Source organism: Sparus aurata, chromosome 6 (assembly GCF_900880675.1).
Source record: "Sparus aurata chromosome 6, fSpaAur1.1, whole genome shotgun sequence".
Classification (NCBI taxonomy): Eukaryota; Metazoa; Chordata; class Actinopteri; order Spariformes; family Sparidae; genus Sparus; species Sparus aurata.
In genome coordinates, this window is record NC_044192.1 from 38636717 (window position 1) to 38661198 (window position 24482).

Sequence of the window (24482 nt, forward strand, 5' to 3'; positions counted from 1 at the left end):
ATTTTTGTTTGATCAGTTACTTGACTTAATGGTTTTCTTTCCCTTGCAAGTTGAACCACTTTGAGGCCTGTTCATCAGTATATATCAATACTAATTATTACCACAGATGTAGCCAGCAGATATCAACCTTCAAGAGTATCCACATGTCAGAAGTTTTTACTTTTCATGTTGAATGTGAGTCTTAATTGAGAGGTGAGTAGTGAATGGTGGTGAACTTAACTGAAGCCAAAGGAAAACAATCTTTGTGTAAAAAAGCATTATTCTTTGGTTGTGCTTAAACTTCATCATCACCAGCTACAGGAGTGTACAGGTTACTTTTAGTACAGCCTAGTTGATTAAATACATTGTGTGTTAATTCTCTCCTAACTGCTCATTATAACTGGGTCTGTTGTTTACTCATTTCCAGATCTGTTTCTCTGTAGTCAACATATTTTGAGTCTACTGGACCCTCATACTTAATACCTGGAGCAGCAGCCACTGAGACAGCACAACGATAATATTACGTGAGATTATCTCATACACATACAGTCAGCATGCCTGCGATAATGATTACATCACCTTACCACATGGATAGTAGCTCTTTAAATGTAACCCCATGCTGAAGATGCATGTACACAAACTGATGGCTGTCAGCCAGTCTTTGTTCACTCTGTTTGTCTTTGTCTTATTTAGTTTGCATTTATCTTTATTTCCTTTTTCATTGCGCAAAATAGACTTGTTTTAATTACAATGTGTGTGTTCTTTCCTCCTTTGTTCTGTCTTGTTGTTGTGACATTGACCATCCTATGTGCTGTCATGTCCACAGTCATGAGCTTAAGATGTGCAGACAGCCCCGGTTTTACTTCAGCATTATGTTCTTGGTACACTAAAATCATACAGAAAAGACATGTGTGAATTTCAACTGTTTAAGCATTCCACTGAGTCATGCTTCACTTCAGCAGTATGTACACCCTGAAGATACTCAGTGCTGCAACATGAGCCATGTATGTACACTCCGTAACTACTTTAGCATGCACATAAATCTAATGCAAACCAATACATGTCATAGAAGCGTTAACTAAATTGTCTTTGCCTTGAGGTCATTAGAGTTACACTCGACTACATGAGAGGTCAGATCAGAGGTCTTTCGAAATTGCCAGTGCTGTCACTTGCATTGTGGGTAATGTTATCTACATAAGGCGATGTTTTGAAAAGCAGTCCACTGGTGTAACATTGCACTACTGTAACGCCGTTGGACTCATAATGGACAACTGAAAATAAATAACTAAAATCGATATAGCAGAACCAGAGATATCACCTTTTTATCCCTCACATTCGTCTTCCTTTTCAAAATGTGGTGTCTACATTACCTACAATGCAACTTAGCCACTGGGTGACATTTCAATTTTCCAGATTATGTGCAGTTTCCTCTGGAGCCACAAAAGGGTTTATACAATATTTGTACTCGTGCAGTAGTACTCCCCAAGACCTGTGAACACACAAATGTGTTAAATTGGTGGGCTGACCCTTTAAGCCACCACTTTCTCTTTTCATCTTCTCTTCAAGTGGTTTTACTTTTTTTCACATGTGTAAGGTGAACATTAAAATTTAGAGATAAAGGTAAATTCAGTTATTAAAATAAGTAACTGATATCACAATCACAAACACCTAAATTCTACATTTTGATGAGCTCACATGCAGCCTCCCTTTGGTACACCTAACCTCAGTTAAACTTTAGGCCAGATGTGTTGTGTGGCATCATGAGTCCTTAAACATTTAACAACACCAACCAGAGATTCACATGTTATTTTACTTATCAACTTTATGATCTCTAATATCACATAGACTTTGGCTGAAAAAGCTCCAAATGCCCATTTTCATAAAGTGTAAATACTGGACTTAAAGTGCAGTCAGGTTTAGTCCAACACAAGGTAATGTTGACATCACAAGATATGACTAGGCTTAAAACACACTTTTAATTCAAATTAAAAAAGGCATATCAAAGTTTCTGAATAACAAATATGATACGATAGAATATTTTACTGTTGAGAACACAGCTCGCAAAGTTCCATTTGTGTGAGCAGTGGCAGGAGCGAGGCCTCTGGAGGCTCTGCATGTCTCCCTCCTCCCTCCGGTCACAACACAGAGACGTCGCCTGCGTCACATGTTGACGTCGTGTTGATTTTGAGCGGAGAAATAATTTATTTATAAACTGACGTAAGGGCGCTAAATCTAAAATAAACCGTGAATACAATGTGAAAATACATAAAATATTTTGGTGAAGCAGCTGCACGCATGAAAGGTTCGATATGTTTGACCTTAACACAATAAATTCGTTACGTTAGCGTCAGGTAGCATTAAATCGAAAATGCAGGAAAATGACTTGCTAACGCTGCCGGGTCGGGCTAGCTAATGCTACCTGTAGCTAGTTAGCTAATGTTAGCGCAAGGGTAGTCCTTACTCCTGACTTTACCCTGCAAATACTGTTTGTTGTGATTTATCGTACTTTAGTTATCTGTGTATTGTTGCGATGTGTAGTGTGTTATGCTCACATGTTTAATTCAAATAGGGGGACGTAAGCGATAGAACTACCAAGCTAATACTAGCTAGCTATCGTAAGTATGTTAGCACTAGCGCTACATAGCTAACGGTAGGTTGCTTCGTCAGAACCAGACCTACAAGAACTTGTTTAGCCCTCGCTAGCCGGCTATGTTAGCATTCCTTGTAGCAGTTTGATGATGATAGACCATTGTATAGTAGTGCTTGCGACTCATATGCCTGACTGTGGTTAATTTTACATCGTAGGATTATGGCGCCCCGCTTACAGCTGGAGAAAGCGGCTTGGCGTTGGGTGGAAACGGTGAAACCAGAAGAAATCAGACAGGAGCATATCAATTTAGCATATCGCATCAATCTCCCGGCCTGCAAGAGAGGAACGTGCAGGTACAATATTTACATTTCTGAACAACATCCCTCTGTCGTTGTGGCATGTGCCAGTAAAAAATACCCGTAGTAGATTTTACATTTGGTTTTACAATTGCGGGCTTTGAGGCCAGCTCCGAAGAGGAATGCTAATATACATCAATAGTCTGATTTGATTCTTTGCTTGGGGACAAGCCTTTACAGCAGCTCTGAAGACTTCGTATGAAAGGTCATGAAAATCAGCTCTACTCTTTACAACAAACTCATTTACAGTCTGTAGGCATCACAGTAGCACAAATTCGTACACTTGAAATGTTGCTGAACTTAGTCGTTCTCTTGCTTGCTCATGTAATATGCTAATTTTGAAGGGTGCTGTGCGTGCACAGCATCATTTAACTGACTGCTTTTTAGATTTCTGACATGTCATTGCCTCCATATAAGAGAGAGATGTGGTTATTTGTCACTTCTGAAGTAGGTGGTGGAACAGTAGGTTTGATAATCATGACATGGTTTTGCAGGAGGAACTGCAAAGGGAATCCCAACTGTCTTGTGGGTATTGGTGAACAGGCGTGGCTTGGGGAGATTGATGAGAATGCTTTCCACAATATCGATGACCCAAATTCAGAACGCCGAGACAAGGTATTTCTTTAACAAGCCAAACATACAGTACTTCACTTTGTTTACTCTCTTGCCTGAGATCACATATCTACATGGACTGCTGAAAACTTATCAGAAGGCCAGAGATGGAATAATCTCTCTCTCTCTCTCTCTCTCTCTCTCTCTTTCCTCTTCCAGAACACATTCGTTGGCCTGACCAACCTGGGTGCAACATGTTACGTCAACACATTCCTGCAAGTGTGGTTCCACAACCTGGAGCTACGTAGGAGCCTCTATCAGTGCCATAATTCCCGAGCACAGGAACACAATATTGAGTCTGGTATAACTGAAAACTAAGTGCTGTGGATGCTCCTATATATTTGTTGTTTTCGTAGTTAAAGTGAGCATGCTTTTGTGAAGTATTTTGACTTAACTTCAAATAGTGCATTTACCATCATACAGTAACCTTATCTAAAATATGCCTGGGCCTTATTGTAATACACAATATATTACTCAGCATTTCTGAAATCTCGTCAAAAGTATTTCATAAATGCTTGGACGGGAGACCAACTAAAATAATATGAGAAAGTACCTCAATATCAGTAGTGCAACAGTGTTTTAGGGATGACTTGGTATGTTCATAAAATATCAACACAATGAGATTTTTGATGAGTAATCATCAATAATGTAGATATGATGACTAAGTGGGTAAAGACAAGTATAAGAACAAGTAGAACAGTCTGGTAAGTTCTGAAAGTGACATCACTTCTCTGTAGTGCAGCCTTTAGACTTATGCCATATCACGATATGAAGATATCCAAAATCTAAGATGACAGTTTCATATCACAATTACAAGACTATATGGATGTATTGCCAAGCCCTATTCCAAACAAATTTAATGTTCATTAGATTGTTTAACATTTTTTCACTAATTCCAGCTAGATATTATATCCCCAGAAAATCAACATCCATCCACAACAAATGTGTTTATTTTGAACAAAGTTACCTTGTAAACCAATACATCTTAAATCGGACCTACTGCCACCTTGATTTAGTTGTGCTTTGCTCTATCTTTTCCCAAAAAATGTGATCTGTTCATGAGTTCTTGATTTAAATTGCTGACTGGCAAAATAACAGCAATGATTACTATCTTGTTAAGTAATAACAGTAAACTAAAAATAATTTGTTTGCACGTGTACAGTGCTAACCTTGCTTTTAATTCAATAATTTCACAAGATTGTTGTTGAAAATGATTTGACGGAAGTGACATAGTGACTATTGTCGAAGTGTGAGGTGGTTTTTGCATCACTCTGTAGGTTTTTACCTTTTCATATGATGTAAGCATTTCAGTCGCTTCGACAAACTTCTCTGTCTTTTGCAGATTATGAGCCTCAGTCCATCTGTGAGCATCTGCAGTATCTGTTTGCACTCCTGCAGAACAGCAACAGAAAGTACATAGATCCTTCAGGGCTGGTCAAAGCACTGGGTCTGGACACAGGACAGCAGCAGGTAAATCACTACATGAAACCTTTCATAGCTTAAACTTCGAAGTATGAGACTGGTAAGGCACCCCACTAGCTCAGTTGGTAGAGCATGTGCCCTGTGTACAGAGGCTTTTTCCTCACTGAAGGGGCCCAGACACGTCCACAACGCACATCTTCTTTCATCTTTCACTTGTCCTATAAATTAAAGGTGTGGAAAGGTTAAAGAAATATAGGACTGGTTTCACAGTTTGAAAAGTGATTATAGATATCTGTCATTTAATTCAAACCTTTCAATTTCAGGATGCCCAGGAGTTTTCAAAGCTTTTCTTGTCTCTATTGGAAGACACTCTGTCCAAGCAGAAGAACACCAACCTGCAGAATGTCATCCAGCGGCAGTTCTGTGGACAGTTCTCCTACGTTACTGTGTAAGACAACTCATTACTTTAACCTGGCAGTTTACACTTAAGTGAAAAAGCATCATATGAAGAAGTGTTGGACATCAGACCTACCCAAAATGTGATCATTTGTATTTCATTATTTTTTTTCAACCATTGGCCAAAGTGAGCTGAATTTTGTTTACATTCCTGAACAATCGCCCAGAGTTTGTGTATTTGATGGATGAGGAAGTTTACAGCATATTCAGCCAAGTTGGGGGGGAAGAATGGAGAGAATGAGAAGGTGGCCAGAATAACTTATTTGTAGTACACAACAGAAAAATGATTATGCTGGCTCGTAGGGTAAAGGAAACATCATTCAACATAAGGCTGGGCGATAAATCGATAAAATTGACTAATTCGAGTTTGTGGTTTAGGACTATTTTAAAAAATGATATTCGATTTTCTCTTTAACTTGCTTTGCTGCCGCTACCCATGGGCTCCCATAGTTCAGAGTGGGCTCTGCCCTCCCCCTGCATTAACTTTCCACAGAGAAACAAACACAACAACATGGCAGCAAGCCAAGAGTTTGTCCCTAAAAAGGCACTGTCTTGTCACTTGTTCAGTTTGTAGCGTCAGACCTCAAACAAACCACGGTCCGCGGCAAAGTTTGTTTAAAGGCTATTGCAACTAAAGGCAACGGAAGAACACGTTTATTTCAGCCTCTCAAACAGATGCATGCATCACAGTGGGACACTTGTTCACTACGAGATGTACAAGACCACGGCAGCCAACACCTGCTATAAAGCATGTCCCGTATGAGAAGAAAGGTCCTGGTGGACATCTTTTACATCTGTCACGTCGCATATCGCTAAAGACATTGTGACCTTATATACAGTAGGGGTGGTAAAAAAAATCGATTGATTAATCGCGATTATAATATTGACGATTATGAGTCGATTTTAAATAGTAATACAAACCGGAGTCCTCCTCTTACTGGCTTCCACTACATGGTCCACAGTCTGGAGCCAAGATATGTTATTCCATCCCGGAGCTTTTTCACGCTTAAATCGATTCCAAATCTTTACAAGGAGACAGAGCTTTCCATGCAAGAGTCCCTCAACTCTGCTCACAGGGTAGCAATAACCTGCGATGCCTGGACATCCAGAGCTACAGTCTCATACTTGAACATTACAGCTCATTATGTCAGCAGTTAATGGAAGCTAATGTCCTACGTACTTCAGACGAGAGCTATGGATGATAGCCACACAGGCGCAAATATGTGTGAGTTTCTCAAAGCAATGGCAGACGAGTGGGGAATAGAGAAACACAACCTGGTTCTCGTCACCGACGATGCTTCTAACAGCTGCTGAGCTTGGCAACTTTCTTTTAACAGTGAAAGACCTTATTTAAAACAAAGTGATAATTATCATTTTGATATTACAGTTACACTATACAATACTGAAGGTGCTGTGAGGTGTTACTCAAAAGAGAAGTAAAATAATTCAGCAGCTGACTGATGTTAAATGGAACATCAATAATAATCGAAAATGGAATCGATAATCGTTAATAATTGAAAATCGATTTGTAATTGAATCGAGACTACAATAATCGGAATCGAATCAAATCGGGAAATTGGGCTGATTAACCACCCCTAATATACAGTGGAAAAGCCGGATGTTCATCCACATGTTGAACTCTTTTGACCCCAGGTTTGTGCTATGAAGCCGCAACTGGGCCTTGAGCCAGAGGAAGCAGACAGGCTCGTCTTCCCTGCCAAAAATATGTTAAAAAGACAGCAAAAGGATTTAATGAAAGTTATGTTCACACTTTATCAATCCCGATGGGGAAACTGATCTTTTTTTTATAAAAACATGCAATCTGACATGTTAAATTTATGTTTACAAAAGCATTTCATCAAAAATGGACAGATTTTTTTCGAATGAGTTTGAAGGTGCACTCTTTGAAATGGCAGGGCAATTGTGTTTACAATAAAATCATTAAAATAAAATCAATGATTTTAATTATTTCTTTGTCATTTGTAGTTTGTTTTTAAGAAGGACAAAGAAAATCGATTCAAAAAGTAAATCGAGTTTGGTGTGAAAAAATCGTAGATTCAGTATTGAGGCCATATCGCCCAGCCCTAATACAACATTCCAGAATGATGTTCCTACGCATTCTGCCATCACTCTCCATATTCTTGCAATGTTTCTTTTCCAGTGATGTCTCATATACTCTATGGAGATATCTATGACTCAACAGTTAACAGTAGCTGTCCACAACTGTTGCAGATACACAACATGTGCTGGCATTATGTCCTCTGGGCAGCCACATAAAAATACAAGCTGAACTTCAATTTTGGGTCAGGTGTCAGACCTTGGCTCATAACTGGGGCAGCTGAATAGATTGGCCTTTCCATTTACTGTGATAAATATCATATGTTTGCCTTTGTTGTGTCAGAAAATAAAATGATACGAAATAAAGGAACAGGTAAGTTTTCTTAGAAAGGATGTTTTCCTGTTGCTCAGAGAGATGTGTTGTTATTAAACAGAAAGTTCAGTTTAACAGCCATTTATTTAACATTCTTGAGGGAAATGGAAATCTTGTTGTCAAGGAGCTGGATACCAGGTATTTTTATAAGGCTTGGTTTAGGGAAAGTAAAGGTTATGTTTTTTGACCAGAATCTGACCTAGACATGCAACTTCTTTTTGGTTGGGTTGATTTTTATTGGCGCATTTGTAATGAGCTTATGTGTTAGGGCCACAAGTTCAAATTTAGAAATGACTTTATTGACAAAATAATGTTAGATTATATGAAAAAAAAACAAAAAACTCTGAGGTGGAATCTGTTATCTTGGTTTGATTCTTCTCCAGCTGTAACCAGTGTGGACGATCATCTGCACTGCCGTCCAGATTCTACGAGCTGGAGCTGAACATCCAGGGCCACAAGAACCTGACCGAGTGTGTCACAGAGTTCCTGAAGGTAACTTCATCCTCTACCACACCCACACTGAATGTATTACCAGAATCTCTTAATAATTAATTATATTTATTTATTTAAATTTAATGTAACCTTTTATACAGGTGATCTCATCAAGACACAAAAAGACAAAAAAAAACAGCAAATATGAAATTAATCGTTACAGACATTCACAGAGACAAAATTGAACATAAATCATAAAAGTAATAAATGACTGTGTAAGTGTAACCCTCATAAGGCCAGTCTGTGTAAAAATATCTTTTACAAAACTTAAAACACAGAATATCATTAAATCAGTGCACATATGTGCAGTTGGAATTTGAATTAGACTCTTTGTGTGTGTTAGTCCCTGACTTAAAGTAATCTAAAACATATCTTGGTGCGTGCGTGCGTGTGTGTGTGTCTTTGTGTTGTTTTCATAATGGTTGCCCTCTCCCCCCCATCCTGCAGGAGGAGAAGCTGGATGGAGAGAACCGCTACTTCTGTGAGAGCTGTCAGAGTAAACAGAACGCTACCCGAAGGATCAAACTGCACAGCCTTCCTCCAACCCTCAACCTGCAGCTCATGCGCTTTGTCTTTGATAGGTCGGCCATCACTTGTGCTGCTTTTTAATAACAAAAGCGCCCAAATATTTTTTGCTGATTTTAGTTCAAGAACTGTATTACCCCCTGGTGCCAGCTGTGTCTTCTTCATACTGGTATGAGAACAAAGAGTTCTTCTCTAAACCATGTTATCTTCTTCAGACAAACCGGCCATAAGAAGAAGCTCAACACCTTTATCAGTTTTCCAGAGCAGCTGGATATGGGGCCTTTCTTGGAAGGTAAACCATGTACCATCTCTGTGATGACACACACACACGCACACATTTGGAATTTGAAAAGGAAGAGTGAAATTTTAAATAGTGCTCAGAGGGAGAAATGTGGTCAGCAGTGTCAAAGCAGGCCGCCTTATCCATGTATGGATACCACCTGTATGGGTGATGGAATGCTGTCACACCAAGCTCACGCATGTTAAATCTGTCTTGGTATTTTCTAGGCAATACACTGCTTCCTTATAATACATCTTATCTCTAGGCTACAGTAGATATTTTTTGTTGATGAAAAGTAAACACGTTGACAGTTCTGTGTGTTGGACTTGCTGTTTCTCCAGACCAGAAGTGTGTTTATGAACTGAGTGCGGTGCTGATTCATCGGGGCATCAGTGCCTACTCCGGCCACTACATCGCCCATGTAAAGGATGCTCGTACTGGTGACTGGTACAAATTCAATGATGAGGAAATAGAGAAGATGGAAGGCAAGAAGCTGCAGCTTGGTATCGAGGAGGACATTGGTGAGTAGTACTAAATGAACACTATAAAGTAACACCTTTCTGACATTTATAGATACTTTATGTAGTGTTGTGCTCCAGCAGTCTTATTGTTATTCAAATGTTATTTGTTTATATATTTAAAAAATATCACATTTACAGGCCAGACAAAATTGTCTTTATTTTTTTCTTTGGTTAAATAAAGAATATTGAGTTGGAGAGTCTTGCCCTTTTACCCACCTGCTGTAAATGTGTACACTTTCTCAAAGCTGTTGCTCTACCATCTTCGTCTTCTTGGTCTGTAGCTGAGACAGTGAAGTCACAGACACGAAAGCCAAAGTGCAGTAAAGGCTACCACTGCTCCCGAAATGCCTACATGCTGGTGTATAAGGTCCAGGAAGAGGAGAGCTCAGATATCTCCAGGACCAATGTCGAGGTGCCAGGTGAGTAGCAGAATTTTGACTTAATGCAAACAAGGATGCGGTGATGATCTCTGATGTCGGCCTCTGTTTGCATCTAGGAATTAAGATATGCCCTGAGAAACCTGTTTGATTAATAGAAATACAGCCTATCTGATGTTTGCCTTTACCCTTTTCCTATCCGCCAGCCTTTCTTCAGAGGTTGGTTGACCAAGACAACCATAAATTTGAAGAGTGGTGCAGTGAGATGGCTGACATGAGAAAACAGAGTGTGGATAAGGGCAAAGCCAAGCATGAGGAGGTGAAGGAGCTCTACGAGCTTTTACCCGCAAAAGACGGTCGGTAAAAACATTCCCTGATCACCCACAGTCCATTTAACAGAAGCGCTTAGGAGAGTGTACACGTGTGTTGTGACTTTCAGTGCAGTTTAATATAGGGACAGTTTACATAATGGAGGGTGTTGCTTGACTAGAACAACAGCTCCCCTGTCTGCAGTAATACTGTTAGAACATCACAACGCCTACTTAACCAAGAAGTTTTGTGATTTTTGACAAGGCAAATGACTGTTTCTTAGTGTTGTGTAGTATGTTAATATGAACAATTTCCAGCATCAGAGTTACAAAAAGAGTCAGGTGTTCATCAGACACATTTCCTTTTACGCCTTTTTTATATAATGTATTTATATATGGATATGAAAGGGTTTATATGAGAGAGACGGTTGTTATCACAGAATAAGCCTGGATTTAATGAATCACAACCAAAGGTCCTGTGTCTCTTTGTCTGATGTGGTTCTGTGCTTTCCCTCCTCAGGTGAGCCATATGAGTTCATCCCCCTGGAGTGGTTGAAGAAGTGGCTGGATGATTCCACTGCCACAAAAGAAATTGATAACTCCCTATTCTTGTGTTCTCACGGCAAACTGCACCCAGACAAGGTGGCAGAGTCCAAGAGGGTTTCCCTCCAAGCTGCTCAGCTCCTCTATGAGCGCTACAGTGGAGGGCCAAGACTAGACGGTTAGTGAAAAGCAGGGTGTGGTCTTTTCTCAAATCAGGATCTTCTGCAGAACTGAGAATGTTTTAGTTTTTCCAATTCAATATTTACACAGGAGTAAGGATCACATTGATTAGTTTACTGTTCTACACAATTCTTAAAATCAGCTCATATATGTGTGTATGTTATCAACTTAAATCTTCCTCATACCAGAAGAGTGAACCTGTATTCTAGTGCTTATTATACACTTTTAAATATTGAATTAAAAATTATACCAATATTTGCAGACTTTTCTAGAGGACATCCCGTACACTAGACTAGACATGCTGTATTCTTTTATCAGTGTCTCCAGATACCTTTTTCAGTGAAAAAACTGACCTACTAACAACAGTGAAGTTCTTAGGGTTTTGTTTTCGAATGTTAGCATATCCATGTGGTTAGCGATGGGTTGTGTGTGCAGGTTCTAACTCTACAAAGAATTGGCTGTAAGGTTACAGTGTTTCGTCTAGGATTTTTTTCAGCAGCGGGGGCAGGCTCTCTGGGGAGCCGTGGTGGCGAAAACAAATGACACTTGACCGCAGATTTTACTTTTATGCCCAGCATAATGCCCCTTTTTATTGAATGGCTGGCATGGAAAATGGCTTTTTAAAGGCTGAATGTAAAAATAAAAAATAATAACAAAAAATACAACAATAAAATAAAAAAATGTTTTATTTAATTTAAATTTAATTGAATTAAGGGTCCCAGCCTGATAGCCTGTGCTTCCCTTTAGGTTTTTCTCCTCTACTCTCATCTCTCTCTCTCCTGCACCACCACTTTGCTCTCCTGCTCCTTCACTCTACTCTCCTTCACTTTGTTCCACTGCTCCTCCCTGTCTAATGTTACTTGTCTTATACGATTACATAAAACATTAACGTTAGATAATTTACACTCACATCAAATCTGATTACAAGTGTGAACACAATTTTTTACCTAACCATCATCATTTGAGTCAGTAAAAGGCTAATAATACCTGACTAGCGTCATCTTCATCAGGTGTCTTTCTCTTCTGTGAGAAATATTTGAACAAGCTCATCTGAAAATGCAGTCAGCAGTTACATCATGGCGTGTATATATTCGCTTAATGCTATCAATTAGTTTACTCACGTTAGCGACACTGAGTTGAGTTGGCACCGGGCCCAATTAATTAAGCTACCGATATGTTACGTAACCTTAGCTGGCCATCAATATTTTGCACATGTCTATTGAACTTATAAAATCTATTATAAGTTTTCTTAAGCTAATAAATCTACCTTTTCTCCGGTGAGTCGTTGCCCTATTTTCAAGATGACACTCCTCTGACTCTCCGACCTGGTGCCTGGGTGCTTGACGTGATGTCACTTTCAAGGCAGCGCTCTCACGAGTAATTAACGTCGATGGCACCAGTAAGTTCTTGGGGGGAGGGGGTCTACTCCAAAGAGTAGATACTGAGCAAGATATTTATCTAGTTTACCCCAGCACTCGCGACACCCGACCCAGTGCAGGACTCTGCTGTGAAGGTGGAGATATGATGCGGTGGTGGTGTATTTGCGACAATTAAAAAAAAAATAATGATAATTTGAAGGAGCGGCGGCTAGGATTTAGGAGTGGCGGGCCGCCACTCGTAAATGTAGAGGAAACACTGGGTTAGAAATGTGATAACACTGAGAGGAAAGACATCTTAAAGAAGCAGCAACCACAGCAAAAGGAACTGGTTGGTTGAAAAGTAAGTTGATCCTGATCAATCCAATTCTTAAAGCTGGGGTCTACAATCCTAGAGAGCTAGCAAGATTTGAAAGTGGCACCTCCTGTAAGTTCCATCCCCCACAAACTTGAATGCGCATCTGTTATTGGGACTCAGCAGGGAGAAGGAGATGCCGGAGCAAGACGCAGCAATTCAGCTGAATTTAGCACGGAGCAGACAGGAAGTTGAACGCCAAAACAACAAACTACATCCGGTTACTTTTCAAAATAAAACACTCAATGTTGACATTAGCACACATCGTGAGGCCAGCCTTCTACCTAATTGCGCCGTTGAGGACTCGAACCGCAACCGGTGGGGATTGCCGGAAGGCGGAGCAAAACCGGATCGGAGCCGCAACGCAGCGGACCCATATTCAATGGAAATTGGGCCGACTCATTAGCCATTCTCATGGCTAAAAACAACACACAAAGAAGCTAACGTTAGCATTGGGCTAATACGAGCTACAAACGTAGCCAAGTTGGCAAACCTCACATATTTCATGAAAATAACAAATCCCCCTGAAACAAAACAAATAATGACCTGTCCAACAGAAAGAGAGCAACCTCTGTATCACTTTTCAAGCCCTTCACATGCCCCAGTTGTCTCCACCCTCAAATGCTGCACCGATGTTGACTCGGTCTGACTTCTTTCTTTAACCCGGGCTTTTTTTCGTCGCCGCCTTTTCAGCCTCAGGCTTTCTTTTCCTTGCCTTTTTAGTGGGGTGAGCTGTTACAAGTAACGCTGGCTGCATTTTCTCTGCCATTGTAACCAAATGAAAGTCTTCTCCTGCAACTCCGTATTTCTGCAGAGGAGTGTGCTGAATATTTCCATCAGTAAAACGTAACGTGTGCACGCGCAGAGGAGGGAGGGACAGAATGAGACATAAAGGCATCTGACCAATCCGTGCTAACCGGGCCGAATGGCACGGATTGGTCAGATTTTTCTCAGTCCTGCAGCTGCCACAGAGGTCCGATTATTTCGTTCCTTTTTCTGAATACATAATGTATTGACTACTCTATGGATAGCAGGATCATTTCACCCAGAATAACAAAATGTGTTTCTGAACAACATTACAGACCCTAGCTTTAACTGTGATTAATCAATCACCAACAAACATTAACATCATGACTAAAATATCAAAAGAGAAAGTAAAGTAAGAGTCAGTACATTTGCCTTCTCGTATTTCTCTCATTTTAGGAAGTACTCTTGTTTGCAGTCAGATGGGACACTATACAAAAAGTGTATTCTAATAAGACTGCCACTGAAACCACAATGTTTGTCTTCTACTTTTTACATATCTCATGTTTGTGTGTCTGTTCAGGCTCCTCACTGTGTAGAGAGTGTGTTGGCCAGCGATGTAGGGTTCTACGGCTGAAGAACCAGCTCAATGAAGACTACAAAGAAGTCTCCAACCTGGTCAAACGCACACTCAGGTAAACACACTCAGGATGTATTAGGTTAGTGGACTGTAGTGTTGTGCATCCTTAAATTTGACTCAAATTATTTTTCAATAGCCGCCACGTATGGTAATCTAATGGCAGTATATTGTCTGACCTGAATGTGGTGAATGTAATGTGGAACTACTGATATGGATATGGTCTCTCATACTCGAGACGTCATCAAGGCTTTAAATTGAGTTGTGAAATCAATTCTTTGAGAGAACAGAAAACACCCTTCTCTCTCACGATCATCACTTTTTGAACTCAGCGATGTGTCCCCCTCCTTTGCTATTATGCAATGTTACTTATTGTATGTCTGAAGGGACTAAAGTTTGCAATCTCAGGTATTATCTCTTTCTCAAAAAGAGAAAACGAAGTCCTCAATGGGGCTATACTGAATCAGAATACAGATAAAGAATCACTGTCTAATATATCTATCAATGTCTGTGTCTCAGTGGTGAGGGCTACTGGGTTGGTAAAGCATCACTGCGTAGCTGGAGGCAGTTAGCTTTGGACCAGCTGGAGGAGGACGAACATGAAACCAAACACAGTAATGGCCAGACCAATGGACAGGGACCACACACAAACAACAGCAAAGGTAAAATGAGTGGATATGATTTTGTTTCTCCTTCCGTGTTTGTGTCTTCTAGTTTTATTTATTGAAATTGTCAACCAAGCTGGAAATGGAGAGAGGACTGCAAATCTACAGCCCTGCTAACAGCTGTATGAGCGCCTATTTCAGCTAAATGCTGATGCCAGCATTCTAACATGCTAACCTGACCGTCGCTAACATGCTGATGTTTAGCAGGTACATCATGGCCATCTTAGTTTATTTTGGGAATTGTATGGTAAACAATCAATAGTTGTCAAGACCTCATTCTGGTACTAAAAGAATGGGTTTTGTGAATGTGTATCAAAAGCCATGACATTTCATCCGCTAGATGTTTAGATATGTTAGTGATTGACATGGGGTGGTGCTTCAGGAATCGTCATGGGATCATCAAAGTCAGTCAGTAGGATACATCTTCTGGGCCATATGGATATCTCCACCAAGTTTCATGGCAATTGATCCAATATTTGTCGGCATAATTTTCGTGTGGGACACATTGGTGGATGAACTGACCGACGTTGTCATCCCTAGCACCATGCTGCCTGCTAGCCGAGCTGAAATTGTGATCCATTTACATCCACTGGGACAATCTGTTTGGTGTCTTTTCATTTAAGTAATAAATTCAACCAACAACACTTCTGAATTGTAAGTGTTAACATTCTTGGCAAATTGCTTGATTGTAGAGTTCGGCCCAGAGCTCTCAGAGGGCAATGAGGACGACATGAAGACTTTCAATGAAGATATTGTCTGCTGTCATGGTACTGTCCCATCTTCAGCATCAACAATGATCTAAACAAATGACAATGACAGTGTACATTTTTAAACAGAAACTGCTTTTTGGCTATTACATATGCATGAATAGGTCACATATTAAATATGTTTGTTTTTAAATGTGCTCCTTCTGTAGAGAGTCTGAGTATTCTTGAGACTGAACGAAAGCTGGTATCAGCTGAAGTTTGGACCAAGCTGAGGGCATACTTCCCCAAAGCCCCCGAATTTACCCAAAACCAAGAGCCGTGTCAGCAGTGCCTGGTGAGTAGACAGTTACAAACCATCCAGTGTTGGAACACACTGATCTCGCATCTCTCTTTTTTTTTTCTTTTTTTGTTTGCACCGGAGTCCAGCAGATGGGGATTTTTGGGCCAATGCTGATTTTTGTGACAGTGTTAAAAAATGTATATTGATATAACTGATCTTCTGTTATATACAGAATATGTACGTTAAAAACACATTTATGCAACGCTCACTCTGCTGTGGTTATCAAACACTCCTAACAAAGAAGAAGAGTAAGAGCACTGCGCCTCTCTGTCACTGTGTTAATAGCATATAAGCACGAGATTGTATGATCCTTTTTAATTAATGAATTAGTTAATTAATGCAGTCAACTTTGTAAAATAAAAGCTGTGGCGCATAAACTTTAATAGCAGTTATGTTTGATATTGTATTTTAGCAGAATAAGGACACCAATGATCGGTTTGGCACACAGTGAATTGTGCAAGAGACTGAAACTAATGCCCCCTTTTTATAATCATTCAATCTAGAACCGATGACGGTTGATTGGACATCAAATAATCAGAATCAAAGAGTCTCACAGTTCCCACCCATATTAATCATATATTCCCAGACTACACTATTGCTGTTTCATCATATACTGCATTAATCCTGTTTATGTCTGTTTATGTATGCGTTAGACACAGATGGTACATGTGTGATGATAAAGTAGATAAGTTGTGAAATAAAAACCTCCTTCCTGTGTGTCCAGACATTGGAACAGGAAGAAAAGGACAATGAGGCTGTCAGTAAGATGATGGCCCTGGACCAAAAGAACCAACTGCTCAACCTCTTCCATGAGAAGAACCGGCCAACACTCACCAAGTGGCCTCAGGTAGATGCAAAGCCAACAGTCAGAGTCATGTGACCTCTTCACACCAATAACATTACTGAAAAAGGCAAGATGAGAATGATGCTTGAAAGATAGAGCAAACGAGTAACCAGAATTTGCAGTATGTATTATTCACTGTGCGACCTGAATTATACTGGTGTTAATACTGGAAGTCAATTAAGATGAAAGCAATTATTCACATTATTGATGATATTTATCAAAATCACACAAATATCATGATATTAACAAAGTATGATTTTGGTGAATACAGTAAATCCTCTGTTGTTTGGCTTTCCAGGGCACAGATGTACTTTACATAGTCCCTCTTTTCTTTGTGGATGAGTGGAGAAAATTCATCAGGTATGTTTGTTTCAACATTGAATGAACTAAATGACATCACTGTGTTTGTTGTTACATTGTCCAAATAGAATTTGACTGTTGTACTTAAGAACAGGGTCAACCTTAAACAAGAGGAGAAAATAAAAACTTTGGACATGAACATCAGATGTGTGTTATTAGTAATGACTAGGGCTTTCAAAATAATGTGTTAATTTGAATTAATGTATACAGAAATAATGACGCATTGAAAAAAATTAGCACAGATTAATCATGCGCTACAATGTTTCTTGACCTTCCATCACTGAACATGTTCCACTGCAGCTTTGTAAACATGATGAACAGCTGTCTGCTTTCAGGTCAGCCACCGACGTCCACTCTCAAATCACTTAATTCAAAGTGCCCTATTCTTAAAGGAGCCATGCAACTCTTAAGACACCAGAAGTAAAGCTTGGTGGATGAAGTAAAAGTACCAGATTCTACTGTAGTCCATTCCAGTTTAGCGACAGCTTAACATTTTATGGTTTGGCACAAAATGTAGATGTTTGTCAAAGATTTTTAAACATTGATAATAATAATTAAATGTTTTTATTCTTGACAGCCCTGATAATGACAAAAAGCAATTTATTCAGTTTGCATCACGGTTGACCCTTTACTTTCTGAGTTGTTCAGTCCCTAATGATGTTGAAAATGAATGATAGTTAAATTGTCCATTAATATTTCAAATGCTAATTTTCCTCCCATCTGTGTGTGCATTTTCTAGGAGGCCCACTAAATCCTCTCCAGTGTCAAATGTGGGCAATACTTTGCTGCTCTGTCCACATGGAGGCTTCATGTTCACCTACGACTCCCTGATCAATGGAGATGCACAACAGTGAGTTCTGCGTATTTAAAATGAAATACAAAACATCCTGTAAACATTTCAGAACTGTACTTCTGTCAGCAACTGTCCTTTATAATCCACACCAAACACAAAACCCAGAGACGCAGCAGCACTATCATCATTAATCTCTGTGCTTCTTGGAAACACTCTAGAGCAGTAAATATTCACTGACTTCATGATTCGATAACGATTCACCATTTAAAACACACAGCGATTCTTAATGCATCTTGATCTCGTCTTGATGTATGGCATCCGCAAATTATTATATTACTGCACACACAGCTACTTTTTTTATCATTTAATACAAGCAGTAAGATCAATCTTAATTCCCATTTTATTTAGCAAGTCAATTATTGTATTAATTATTAATATTTAAAAATATTGGATGCATGTTTTTATTACTTGCATTTTTTAATACTTGCAGTTGATCTCCACATCCTTTGTTTCCTGGGCTAATCTTACACAGATGTTAACAACCAGGTTAACTTGGTTGCTATTATTCATAAAATACAATCATCAAGCCAGATCTAAATCAAAAAGACGTGTAGCTATTATTTAAAATAAGCAGGTTGCATGAATAGGTGAATACATAAAGAACCATGAACTGATGTATTACTGATTATATACTGCTCTGGTCTCATGTTGTGCTGTTTGTCCTGCACAGTATAGCTCTGCTCTGGCCTAACGAATGGGAGGTAATCAGCCGACTCTTCATCGTAGACCAGCCCATCTCCATCCACTGCTTCAAGGACACCCCGCCCAGTGGCCCCACCACTCAGTACACAACTCAGCCTGGTAAGAGTGCAAAGTCAAGGAAGATTCTTTCATCCAGTTGCGGAAAATGCACTTTTGAGCAAACTAAAGATTCTCAAGAAGTTTTCAGCTTGAAGCAGGGATATGCTCAGGGGTATTTCTCTTGAGGGAAGGCTGAGGAAGAAGACACCGGGGCCCTCGTTCATTTTAGTTTTAAATATCCCATTAATTACCTTGAAGTAAATGTCCAGAATCATGAAATTCGTTTACACTCCTAGAAGCAGTGGAAATAAAGAAATCCCTTCAACAAAGCGGCGCTGTGCATAGAGGAGCACAGAAAGGACACATTTATTTTTGTGCATTTTATCGCATAGAGGTGGGAACTTTATGTTGTCAAGAAATTCCATTCAGACCTTAGCAGAAGATAGAGATCAGATTAGTAATTGTATTTATGTCAGCTAACTTGAGGTGCCTGTAGCCATTTGTATCTATGCCAGACATATCAATGGTTGAATTTGACACACGGTTTAAGTCACCTACCAAAAGTGTGTAAGTAGAGGAAGGTTTTAAGTCTGACAGTAGCATATACATGCACACTCTTTTTGTCTGATTCAGTCAATATTGATATACGTGTGGTTTACGTGTTCAGATCTGTGTTGGGAGTGCAGAGAGAGCTTCCTTTTCCAGCAGCAGAGGGACCTCCGAGAGTATACCCAAGCAACCATCTACATCCGCAAAGTCATCGAAGACAAGAGGGTATGAGAAGAAAGGACATTGTAATTCTCCAAACATGTGTAAAATGAGATCCATAGATTCCGCTGTTAATACAGAGTTTTAACTAACTTTGTGTTTTCACATTTCTCCTGCATAGATGGTAAAGGATGCGGCTCCAGAAATGAATGCTAGCAGCTCTGAAGCAGAAGAGGAGAAGGAAGAACATCCGAAGGTGGATGGAGAGAGAGACCCAGACTTTAGCCAGGTAAGTCTCTAGATGTTAACAGAAGGATGCTGCCACACGTATGTGACACATCATATAAACTGATGGTTCTGCTAAAACTAGATATAGCAACAGAAGTTACGGCAGCCAAATACTTCCTGGGTAAACAAAGCCACATGTGGCTGTCTGTGATTGGTTTCTAATATCACATGACTGGATGTGTTGCCTCATGGGAAAGCTTTTTCCCCTTGTGGGTTAATTTTCTTTGTCTTTGATCACTAAGTTTAAGTGTTAGACAGAGAAAAACAACTTCTATCATCAAATTTGTTTTTATATGGCTTTGTTGCTCTTTCACGGCAGCTGTTGTTTTTTTTATCATTCATCACAATTTTTAAATTCTTTGCTTTTAATGTCATAAATACTGTTAGAGTGTTAATTGTCAGTCAACGGTTGGTGTAACAACTGACTGTAAAAGCAGTAGAACCAACAAAGTAGCCTTGCACAAAGATCACCTTCATTAGATCATTTTTGGTTTTACCAAAGGCAGTGTCAAGTGTCTTTACATTTCAGGTACTTCCTTGTTTTTAGAAAAGATGAGAAACAGAGATACCATCTAATGTCAACCCTGATGGCTACAAATTTCTTTCAGTCAGAAGATGGTGCCAAGCGGCTCAAGTTGGGTGACAGCAGTACAGCATCAGCAGCCACTGTTCCTGTGACCAAACCAGGTGGAATCAGAAGAAGCACCCGGCACAGGAAACTCCGAGGGGAGAAAGCACTCATCGTTTCAGCCAATCAGACACTTAAAGAGTTGAAAATACAGGTGAGAGCTAAAAGTCTGGATACAAGCCTTGAAGCGCGACATCTTGAGGATGGATAGAATGATAAACTGGCTGTTACAGAATGAATAATTCTATACAGTTGGCTCTGGTGGCTCAAACAGACATGATGTAATAGAATCTTTTAAGAGAAGTATCGTGAATATTGTGATTATGATACAGTCTTCAACTGAGGGTCCTCAGAGGTACTGCATGAAGATGGCCAAATTATATTTCCATAGTTTTTTCAATAATTTCATTGTGTTAATGTGTGTTTGTGTAAATACACATAAATATGAGTACAATATATTGATCGCAAAGATACATTTGTTTTAAAAAACAGAACAGTTAATTTACACAGCAGTGATGAAAGTCAACCCATGATTCGTCATGTAATCATGTGAGCAAGCTAAGCTAATTTTTCTGATTTCTTTATTCGTGGCACTGTAGGTCCCCCTACGTTATTGTAGTTTAATATGTAACCAAATTTTATACAGTATATGTGTATGTGTATGCTGCTCTGTCTCTCTATACATAAGCCAAGGGCTCCTTAGGGGACCCTGCTGTACAGGTAGTGGACATCCTGAATTCACACAACTAACTTTGCTGATCCTCTGACTCTGTAGATTATGCACGCCTTCTCTGTGGCTCCATTTGACCAGAACCTCTCCATTGATGGAAAAAGTCTGACAGATGACTCAGCCACACTGGGCAGTCTGGGTGTCATCCCAGAAAGCATCATCTGTCTTAAGGTATTGCCTTTCTTCCTTTCTAAAAAACAAAAACAGGTCTGTCTACACAGAAACCATAACTACTGCATTTTTAATTTTGACTCCCATCTGATCACCTTGATGGTGATTACAGACACTATCCTCTTCATCCAAAATATTTCTTCCATTGTTTCCTTTTAGGCTGACGAGCCAATAGCAGACTATGCTGCAATGGATGATGTCTATCAGGGTAAGTGGCAGTATCTTTACCTTTGCTTTTGCTGCTACGTTACCTTGATTAAAAAATCTAAATAAGGATAATATTGCTTTCTCATACATAGTCATCTTATTCCTTAACAGTGAGAATGCCTGAAGAGGGATTTAAAGGTAAGCATGCTTATTCTTCAGTTGTTTGAAAAGTGTTTTCTTTGTTCTCTTCAGACAGAAGTTAAAAGGAAATGCTGGTATTTTAAAATCTGAGCTCTATTTGTACATGTTTTGATGTGTAAATGATTCATACTTTATGAAAGTTTTGGAATTGGTCCAGTAGGTCACCTCAGCTGGCAGCCAGAACATGGTTGAAATGTAATCCAACTCCAGTTGTCAGTTACGTCCACTGAAAGTGCTTGTTTTTGACAGTGACAGGCCAAGGTTGTCATTTTACATTCAACATTACAGAAATGATTCCCACAGAGAGAGACCTTTTCATTTAAATAACAAGACAATGGTTTTCAACCTGAAACACATGGAGAAGTCTCGCTCTGAAATCTTGCAAGAGATGAGTCAAAAGTTGGAGAGAGGAGTTTGGAGTTTACCTAGTTTATTTAGTTTATTTTTTGTTTTATCTTACTGTGTTGGGTAGCTTATTTGGGCGTTTTTTGTGTGAAAAGTGTTTGGTACTAACTTGATCTAATCATTTCTGTCCCTGTCTGCAGGCACTGGGCTTCTCGGGCACTGAGGAAAGCTGTGCTGTAGCTATGCTTGAATTGGATGGACAACGGATGGAAATTTTAAAAAAAAGCTTGAATTTGTCAAGTGTCCATATATAAATAAGTGCTTTAATTTGTTTTTTTACGTTTTGAGTAGGCGTTCTTAAAACAAACTGTGACTCTGTTGCAAAGCCGCTGTTTTTCTCTACATAAGGTTAGCTGGCCTTTAATATTTAAACTTCCTAATCATTCTGAAGGACTTTGTGGTAGTTCTTCTGCCTGACCAATAGAAACAGGTGGAGGAAGATAGGTTCTCTGTTTATTCTGAGGTTCGGCTTCAATTAACTTCTACCGTCATTCAAGAAAATTAGCTTTGTTTTTGAATTTTTAAATTATGGCAGAAGAAAATGCAATGTTCTTTCTTTCCATTATGTGGAAGCTTGTGTTCTCACTGCAGAGTTTTCAGGTTTGTCAAAAGAATGCACGAATTAACTGTTAAGTATTGCAAATATAACTGCTCCTAAATGTTAGAACATTTATTACCTCTACAGCAAATCTTTATCCATATACTCCATGTGGCATTTAGAGATACATAGCTACACGGTATGTATAGAGGCTGATTCCTGCACAAGTTTCAGCAGTGCAAACCTCGACAGCTGGAAGTGAGAAACAGAATGCAAGCAATGTATGTCCTGTTATTTTCACTGTTATTTCTTATGGACAATAAAGTTATTTTCAAAGCACCCTGTCCTCACACTCTCAATTATTAGATTCAACAAATGACCATTGCTGTGGTACTGATGGTAATGTTAATCAGAGTCACTTACACCGATCAGGCATAACATTATGACCACTGACAGGTGAAGTGAATAACACTGATGATCTCGTCATCATGGCACCTGTTAGTGGGTGGGATATATTTGGCAGCAAGTGAACATGTCCTCAAAGTTGATGTGTGCGTGGGGAGCGAAGGCTGGCCGGTGTGGTCCGATCCAACAGACGAGCTACTGTTGATCAAATTGTTAAGTTAGTGCTGGTTCTGATAGAATGGTGTCAGAATACACAGTGCACTGCAGTTTGTTGCGTATGAGGCTGTATAGCTGCAGACCAGTCAGGGTGCCCATGCTGACCTATGTCAACCGCCAAAAGCGCCAACAATGGGCATGTGAGTGTCAGAACTGGACCGCAGAGCAATGGAGGAAGGTGGCCTGGTCTGATGAATCATGTTTTCTTTTACATCATGTGGATGGCCGGATGCTTGCGTGTGTCACTTATATTATTATCTACAGAAATAATATGAAGCACAACAGTTATGTGCGCATTGTTGCAAACCACGTACACCCTTTCATGGAAAAAGATATTCCCTAATGCATCTGTGGGATGTGCTGGACAATTAAGTCGGATCCATGGAGGCCCCACCTCACAACTTACAGGATTTAAAGGGTGTGCTGCTAACATCTTGGTGCCAGACACCACAGCACACCTTCAGGGGTCTAGTGGAGTCCGTGCCTTGACGGGTCAGGGCTGTTTTGGCATAATGTTATACCTGATTGGTGTATAGGCCTCACTCCTTCAGTCACATCAACATCTATGGAAGATATATGGATATTTACCTGCACTGTACTGCTATGTATGCATGACATGTTGCTTTGTTTCAAACATCAACCCAAATTCAGAAGTAGAATACTTTTACATACATTTTCTATTATTTAAAATAAACTTATTTTGGATGTGGCAGCTCTGCCCCGTGAACTGATACAAGTCAATGGAGTGAATTTTATAAAGCTCACTTCTACAAAGTGCTATAAGTTAATGCCTCTCATTTACACATTCACACACGTACGGATATATTTGGGAAACACATAGGAACCAAAAACAACGTCTGTAACGTTCTCTGATGACTGTAAAAGTTAACTACTCTGTATGTGTTCAGTATACAGGTCGGCACCAAACCACAGGATGTGTTTTTATAATGTTTTTATGAGTGTTCACAGCTGCTGATGTATGTAACGCTGTTACTGTGATGATACATGACAGTTAAATATTGAATCTGTGTCTATAATAACCACATCCTGACATGTAAATGTGACATCTGTGGGAAAAGCACTGACGTTTACATTTAACTGATTTAGATCAATTGTTTTCATAAATACAGTGATTTTTAATAATGTAAGTGCTAATAATACCAAGCATGGAGACAACAAATGAACAATGTCTGCAAAACAAGATAACAAACTACAACTGGCAGTGAGGAGCTTTCTTTTATTTTAGCAGTGGAGTGATATACTCCATGACAGAACATTATAAAATAATATATTCTATACAATAACATTTAATGGTAAAAAAAAAAAGAAGAAGAAAGAAAGTAAAGGTCAA

The 24482-nt window shown here is 39.5% G+C and overlaps 1 protein-coding gene across 6 annotated transcripts; it reads left to right on the forward strand.

Moving 5' to 3' along the window:
* The first annotated feature begins 2073 nt into the window (after nucleotides 1-2073).
* Nucleotides 2074-22849, forward strand: usp48 (ubiquitin specific peptidase 48). Of its 6 annotated transcripts, none has more exons than XM_030419564.1 (28): nucleotides 2074-2196; nucleotides 2785-2922; nucleotides 3420-3540; nucleotides 3697-3838; nucleotides 4880-5007; nucleotides 5283-5407; nucleotides 8230-8338; nucleotides 8786-8919; nucleotides 9079-9155; nucleotides 9485-9664; nucleotides 9910-10083; nucleotides 10248-10397; nucleotides 10870-11070; nucleotides 14131-14242; nucleotides 14704-14846; nucleotides 15542-15616; nucleotides 15766-15890; nucleotides 16621-16743; nucleotides 17039-17100; nucleotides 17840-17950; nucleotides 18624-18754; nucleotides 19362-19468; nucleotides 19584-19691; nucleotides 20299-20472; nucleotides 21094-21219; nucleotides 21379-21427; nucleotides 21538-21564; nucleotides 22113-22849. In XM_030419564.1, exons 2-28 carry the CDS (start codon nucleotides 2789-2791, stop codon nucleotides 22133-22135), a joined length of 3171 nt encoding a protein of 1056 aa, XP_030275424.1. In that variant the 5' UTR covers nucleotides 2074-2196; nucleotides 2785-2788; the 3' UTR covers nucleotides 22136-22849. The 6 variants fall into 6 exon arrangements, with proteins under 6 accessions (XP_030275424.1, XP_030275422.1, XP_030275425.1 ...); XM_030419562.1 differs by having other exon boundaries at nucleotides 2124-2281; XM_030419561.1 differs by lacking the exon at nucleotides 2074-2196 and adding an exon at nucleotides 2342-2429.
* The last annotated feature ends 1633 nt before the right edge of the window (nucleotides 22850-24482 follow it).

What these genes read in the sequence shown, in the direction of transcription:
- usp48 (XM_030419561.1), top strand. An exon ending in CTGGTCAAACGCACACTCAG is followed by an intron (nt 14,243 to 14,703) that starts GTAAACACACTC and finishes TCTGTGTCTCAG; the next exon opens with TGGTGAGGGCTACTGGGTTG. An exon ending in TCAGTACACAACTCAGCCTG is followed by an intron (nt 18,755 to 19,361) that starts GTAAGAGTGCAA and finishes TTACGTGTTCAG; the next exon opens with ATCTGTGTTGGGAGTGCAGA.